General features: G+C 41.4%; 1 protein-coding gene across 3 annotated transcripts; it reads right to left on the bottom strand.

Annotated features, from left to right (window-relative positions):
• Positions 1–633: 633 nt before the first annotated feature.
• LOC123111310 (uncharacterized) lies at positions 634–6,869 on the bottom strand. 3 transcript variants are annotated; one of them, XR_006454364.1, is made up of 5 exons: positions 6,557–6,869; positions 5,745–6,220; positions 3,920–4,155; positions 1,563–3,172; positions 634–1,310 (listed from the first exon to the last, which is right to left on the bottom strand). XR_006454364.1 is itself a non-coding variant. In XM_044532074.1 (4 exons), exons 1-4 carry the CDS (start codon positions 6,694–6,696, stop codon positions 2,606–2,608), a joined length of 1,419 nt encoding a protein of 472 aa, XP_044388009.1. In that variant the 5' UTR covers positions 6,697–6,869; the 3' UTR covers positions 1,317–2,605. The 3 variants fall into 3 exon arrangements, 1 of the variants encoding a protein (XP_044388009.1); XR_006454363.1 differs by having other exon boundaries at positions 634–1,289; XM_044532074.1 differs by lacking the exon at positions 634–1,310 and having other exon boundaries at positions 1,317–3,172.
• Positions 6,870–7,122: the final 253 nt, after the last annotated feature.

Genomic DNA, 7,122 nt, shown 5'->3' with positions numbered 1-7,122 from the left:
AGGAAGCATAGGGTATAGTATAAAAAAATATATTTTTTTCGCGAATACGCAAGGTGCGTATCTTTTCATTGATAGAAGATAAAAGAATTGAATAAGAGCTTTAAGAAAAATTGTTGACTTGGTCAAAATCAGGTGTTCCAATTTCAATTGGACACCTTAATTGATTGTGAGGCATTTTACCCGTAGGGAGCTTACTGATATACTCCCTCCGTCCCATAATATAAGAACCTTTTTGACACTATTAGTGTAAAAAATGTTCTTATATTATGGGACGGAAAATAGTGTAAAAAATGTTCTTATATTATGGGACGGAGGGAGTAGTAGATAGGGAGCGGTGAGGGAGGTTGAGAATGTGTGGTGTGTGGGAGATGGTACAAAGATGATTTGAGTTTGCTGCTGACAATAAGCCTCCGGCAGTGCCAATTGAAGGCACAAAAACCAACATTCTCAAGGTTTCTAGGGAGGGACGATCTTAGCTTGTGGTCTGGAATAGAATCAAGTTTGGTTTCCTGCGAAAGAGATAGGTGTGGCTTAGAAAACTGGGTTTCAAAAGATGAACAATATATCAAGTAGAGGAACTAAATAACAACCGCCGAGAGCCAAGATAGTTTGACACTGAAAATTAAGATTGCACAAATTCTAATTCTCAGTACTCTGCTTCAAAGTTTAGTCATTAACATTGAAAAATAAGTTTGCATTATATGCTAATCCCCTCTGCTTCATTGTTTAGTCCTGACATGCCACCCAAAAGGAGAGGTTCATGCACTAGGATAAATCTTGTTTAGCTTCATCAATGGGAGGTGGCATCAACCTCTGAACTTGAGCGCATATGTGACACTTTGTTCTTAGCTAGATTCACGAAGGCTTCAGATTCCAGTGCCGGGAACAGACAGAACTATCAGCGTCATTTTGCTGTTAGCTGGATTGTTTCTAGTAGGCCAGCTCTGAGAAGGACCAAACGCCAAACAACAATGGAGAAAGGGCAGTTAGCAAGGAGGTGGCAGGCAGTCAGTTCAATTGCAGGTAAAGATTTTTGAGCTGATGATGATTAATAAAATGTCTGAACTTGCCCATCATTCTTCTATCATGAGTTGTTTTTCTCAGCAGCTTCACGAATCACCAGCGAACATCGTCCGTAGAGTGCAATTGACACTGATCATTCAGCTCTTGGAAAAAGATAATGTTACCAGCATCAGGTTGGAGGTTAAAGCTTCAGCAATTTTTTTGTTCAGTTCACACTCACAATGCAGTGATGAACTGCATTTATGTACCATTATTGTTATTTTGACCTGAAACAGTAGGGGAATCCCCTAAGATATTTTCTATTAAAAGAGATACAAATTTACAAAGTTATAAAGGTTATGAGACCATGCTGTACAGGGGAGGTTACAAGCCCAAAAGGGCCAAACTAGTGCGAAGTACTCCCTCCATTCCTAAATATAAGTCTTTGTAGAGATTTCACTATGAACTACATACGGATGTATATAGATGCATTTTAAGTGTGGATTCATTCATTTTGCTCTGTATGTAGTCCATTTAGTGAAATCTCTACAAAGACTTACATTTAGGAACGGAGGGAGTAGTCAACCAAGCAGAAAGCAGAGAGCTTGAAGATGGGGCTTAACCCTATGACCAATGAGACCGATATCTCTCTTAAACAGCACACGCCAAGTAGCCAAAGAAGGGGTCTGATGCTGAAATATATAAGCGTTGCGTTGTTTCCGCACATTCCACAGAACACAAGTTGCCACCTCAAAGAAACAAGGGCCAGTAAAAGATTGTTTAGCCGAGCGGAACATGGCAGCCACATCATGATTTTGGGTCCAATTTATGCCAACCTGCCTCCAGGAGCGGCGAGCAAATGCACAGTTGAAGAAAAGGTGCTCTCTGGTCTCTCTGCTGTTGCTTGCACACAAAGGACAATTTAATCCCGAATCCATGTGTCAGTGTCTTCTATCCAACATGTCGTGGGTATTGAGTCGATCAACCAACAACAGCCAAATAAACACCTTCAGTTTTGGCATGCACTTGCGTTTCCATATTTTCTTGAAAATAGATGGACACTCCAGACCGGCAAACATGAGCTTTGTAGATGCCAGCTGCAGTATACCCGTCCCTGGGGTCCTGACCAGAACGAGCCTCCTGATCCATATTGAGCTCCAGGAGAAGCACCTCCAGTTCTTGCAGTTCAACAAAAACTTGCTCTGAGAGAGGAATAGGCGAATAGCAAAGTTCACCGCAGGTTCACGCAAATCCCTTGAACCCAAGAGCTCGGCCAACGAAACATAAGGACTAATTGCATGTGAAAACAGGCGTGAGAATTTATGGGCCATTAGAGGGTCACACCAGTTATCTTTCCAAAACAACACTGATAGACAATTATGAGGAGAGCAGACCAAAATTCCACGGAAAGAATGCATCAATGAACAGACGTCTCGCCACCAGAAGGACCCAACCATAGCACTAGCTTGTGGTGTGGTGTTTTGATAATAAGCAAACTATGGCCTCTGGACTGAGTATGCAAAGACTTGCCAGAATAGTTTTGATTATTACACTCCACAAGTTAGTCACGAGCCAGCCCATCAGACACATGGCCGGACAAACCTTAACCGGAAAAGCCCCTAGGCAAGGTCGACCAAATCACCTTCACTAAGATTAATGCAAAATCAGTCTTTATTTCTTCAATATCATGCCCATGCATTTTCACCTTGAAGGAACAGCAATGTTGGTCGGAACTGGATGACAGTGCGCCTACCTTGAACTTCAAATCTATAAAAGAATTGTCCATTACAGCAACCACCGACCTCTTTAGGCCTTGTGAATCAGCGATGGTGCCATCAAAGAGCCGGATTTCTGCATTAAACCCACTGGCGAAACATCCGACGGACAAACTGAAACAGCTTTTCACTTCCAATACGAGAACCTCTATGGTCGCCTCAACTGCTTCTAAAAGACGTGACAAAGTTATGTCAACTGAGCCACAATCACCAGCAATGTGAAATGTGTACGGCCGATCCCATGAGCCTAAGGGGCCTATGAATGATGCACCATCAATCAGCTGTAGGTCATCTTTTTCTTGTCCAGCTGACTTGATCTTCATGTCATATTCAAGTAGAGCATGATCTGCCATATCTATCCCTCGTTTGGGGCCAATCATGTTGATGAGAGAACCCTACAAAATGATTATATTTAGTAGCTCTTTATAGAGAAAAGTGAGAAATACCTAAAGCTAAATACTTCTGACACGATGTTTCACTTGTAACAAAATTTCCTTCAAAGGAGTTTTTAATAATTGATAACCAAGATATTTGTCACATTTCAAACGAGACAGTTATGAGCTGCATATGGTGATAGGGAAAATTGCCCCCCCTGATTTATTTGACTTTGTTTCAAACCCCCAAATATACACAATTGTACATAAGCATGTGTGTAATGAGAAGACAAAAGAAAATGACTTGTACTGATAGATTCATTAATGATACTCCATCCGACCAGGCTTATAGTACGCCATCGAGAGAATGTAACTGCTCTGATCTCATATGTTATATTCATGTGATAAGTTTAACCTTATACTATGAAATGAATAATATAGCTTAAAATAAGGAACAAGTTTGCTTAACCCCATCAAATATCAAGGTTCCTCTATTTAAAACACAAGTACAAAATCTGGTATCTACCCCTGAAATATTCCATACCGGCTAAATCTATTCTCTGGGGTGGTTTTGCCCACGTGGCAGCATCCACCTAACAAGCCACGTAGGTGAAACTGCCTCCAAAACTGCCCCAAGGTGTGATTTAAATGGTAGTGAAGATTTTTCTTAACGGGCAAACACCTAGTTACGCAGATAAACCTCGATAGTATGGGGTGTTAGGGTAGACTTCTTCCTAGAAATTATTGCAGATAAGTATAGATATATACCTGCTCCACGATGATGGGATCATCCCTGCTAATATTGACAACATAATTAAGCAACGGATCCAGATCATCCCGCACTGCTACATATCCATACAATTCTACTAAGCCATCCACAGAAATTTTAGTCAACTCTAATGAGTAAATTTGTAGCATGCTACGAGCAAAATGTCTAGTACAAGTTCCATCGTGAACATTGCAATTTGCAGCAGGATCTGATAATGTCATTGGCTCCAACCGAGCTTCATAAAAAGTAAAGTTATAGTGTAAGTTTATAACTCGAATTAATACAGTAAACAAATAACAAAATATTCAGAAGGTAAAAAATGCCATTTGAGGATTACATGGACCTATTAGAATTTTTCCTTCTCAATCTACTAAGTGGATATGTTCTTTTTACTCCGAACTCCACTCCCTCGAGAAGTTCTTTAGGAACACCAAAAGAAAACATCGCCTTGAAAAGCTTGTCAGTTGCTTACAGAAAAAAAATAACACTGAGCATAGATGCTTCTCAGCTATAAAGTTTGTGAAGAATGCTTTATGTAACAAAATGGTGATGACTTTTTGAGCTGTGGCCTAATTTGCTTCGTAGAAAAGGAAATGTAGGATAACACCCCTAATGAGGTGGTAGTTAAACCCTTCCATGCAAAAAATCGACGTGGGATGAAACGGAAGGAGGTAATGCACTCAAGCTTACTTCTTTATTTATCAATGTTTACATTCTCCGTAGATTTTAACATCCTCTTTTCTTGTAGTTTGTAATGTTTAACATATTGCTATTTCTCAAGTCACTGTATCTTAAAATGGTTAGTTCACTTTTACTTTGGCGATGAACTTATCATAATTATGTGTGTGATGAAATTATATTATAAGGAAATATATGATTTTGCTTCACTCATGCTTGTGTAGTCGTCTTGTTAGTTTCCGTAAATGACCTAGCCATTAGTTCCTACAACCATTTCTGGCAAAAGAAGTTCCTACATATCTTTGCCCCCTCTCAGTTTTCATCCTGGCTCCACCCCTGATTGTTATCAACCAGTGAGAAGAAAACTAAAACTTTGCTAGCTAGGAAGTGATAAATATATTGGGGGACAGTACAAATTTGGGGAAGTGCAACCCAAACCTCGTGCTAAACAGGGGCATTGAAGGTTTGGTTGGCTCCTTTCACAACTAGCAGTCCTTCAGGTTATGTATAGTATGTGAACTGTATGAGGACTTGAAACCCTTTGTATTATTGGTAGCTTGAGGCTGCATGTATAGAGGCTTTAAACCTAATTAACTGCAGCAGTGTGACTGTACATGAGGGCAGGCCTGGCGCAGTGGTGAAGTCCTCCCCACTTGTGCCAAGAGGTCCTGGGTTCGAACCAGCCTCTCTGCATTGCACTTTGCAGGGGTAACTAGGTTCCTATAATCCCTCCCCAGACCCCACCTTGTGTGGGAGCTTCTATGCACTGGGTCTGTCCTTTAGTGTGACTGTACATATTTATACTGTTATTTGAAGTTAGAACTGTCATTTTCCTGCATACTATGCCGTTTGTATATATTGTTGCACGGTTTGATATGTAAGCAAAATTTAGGGAGAATGCATTAATTTATTCAGCCTCACATGGGAAATTGGGCATCTATGTAATCTCATAACTGAAAGAGTGCAAGGCGAGGAAGTTTCGGCGGAGTGTCTCAAACAGCTAGCATTGTCTCTGTAAAAGTAATCTATATGATCAATATCAAATCTGTACAGCTGCAGGATATGGAAAGATGTACCACTGATTAAGAAACTAACCATATCTCTAACAATAAAAATAAAAATAGGAAAGATATATTGGTCACTTACTCTCATTACGGTCTGCAATACGATACTCTTTTTTCCAATGAAATAAATCAATACCCCTGTATATAGAACCATCACGGTGTCTGCTTTTTGCAAGTATACCGTTCACACTAAATCCTTCATCATCACTGAGTCCTTCATCCTCACTGACAGCGATTCCAGTAATGTGATTCTTGGCTGCGCTACTTTGGTCTTCCTCAGAACCAGGTAAGTTCACATTTTGGCCCCATGTATCACTTTTGTCATCCATAACCTCTGAGGTTGTCCTAAAAGCATCTTTATCACTTTTCCTCCCATCTTCATCTATAACCACCGAGGCAGTGCCCCTCGTCCCAATATTTTTCATTTTTTTTGAATTGTCAGTCTTGATGTTTTTCATCATTTGAGCGATCGAGATGGGCAGTCGTCTATATGGTTTACCAGACTCATCGCCTTGTACTCGCCTGACGGTGGCCAGGTTCTGAGATCCATGAGGAAATCTATCACCAAAATAGCATAGAAATCCAATCTCAGCATCGGGCATAAATAGGATTGTATCATCGGTAAGGACTAAAATCGTGATTGCTACTCCCTCCATACGAAAAAGATTGTCCCTCAAATGGATGTATGTAGTATCTGGATACATCGATTTAAGAGATAAGCTTGGGACAAGTTTTTTTTTTTTTGGACGGAGGGAGTACATATACATAAGAAGGGTAAATAGAAACTGAATAGTTGGCCATAATCCGCATCTAAAACTATGCCAAACTCCTTTAAAAAAAGCTATACCAGCCAGGTAAAGGCGCAAATTTTAGCATCAGAACAAGAAAACACACCGGGAAACACGACGGGCTGGTGGATTTGGAGCCGCCAGGAGTGGGATAACTCGTCGGGCAAGCGCTGAAGGCCACCAGCGAGGCGGGGAAGATGCCGTGGAGGAGATGGGAAGTCGCGAAGTAGATGAGAGGCGGTGCATTGGGGCAGGGAGGTGGCGGCGTCAGAGGAAATGTCGAATAGAGAGGAGGATTCGCAGCTCAGCGCGCGCTCGGCGGCGGCGCCGGGCAGGGCGGCAGTGCTGGCGTGGGGTGGGGGGCTACAGTACTATGCACACGACATTATACACACGATTTTTGGACGACAATGCGATCAAGCCTCAAGTTGCGTGACAACTGAAAGCTACATGGCCATCGTGCAATGGTCGTGCAGACTAGACTCATCGTGCGCACATCCCCTCAAAAAGGAGAAAAAAAAAACTCATTGTGCGCATAACAGTTTTTTTTCGAACTTTTTTGAACACAATACAATCAAAGACGCTAAGAGCATCTCCAGCCGTTGGCCCCCAGTCCAATCCTCAATTCTCCTTTCGAGATTCGGGGATAATGAATCAATTGAAAGCGCTTCA

The sequence above is a fragment of the Triticum aestivum genome, chromosome 5B, assembly GCF_018294505.1.
Source record: "Triticum aestivum cultivar Chinese Spring chromosome 5B, IWGSC CS RefSeq v2.1, whole genome shotgun sequence".
Classification (NCBI taxonomy): domain Eukaryota; kingdom Viridiplantae; phylum Streptophyta; class Magnoliopsida; order Poales; family Poaceae; genus Triticum; species Triticum aestivum.
This window is presented reverse-complemented; position numbering and strand designations above follow the sequence as displayed.

Excerpts from the sequence above, each read along its gene's own strand:
- LOC123111310 (XM_044532074.1), bottom strand. The coding sequence starts at position 6,696 with ATGCACCGCCTCTCATCTACTTCGCGACTTCCCATCTCCTCCACGGCA. Across the intron at positions 4,156-5,744 it reads TATTGCAGACCGTAATGAGA|CTCGGTTGGAGCCAATGACA; the intron begins GTAAGTGACCAA and ends CTTTTTATGAAG. Across the intron at positions 3,173-3,919 it reads ATCCCATCATCGTGGAGCAG|GGTTCTCTCATCAACATGAT; the intron begins GTATATATCTAT and ends ATCATTTTGTAG.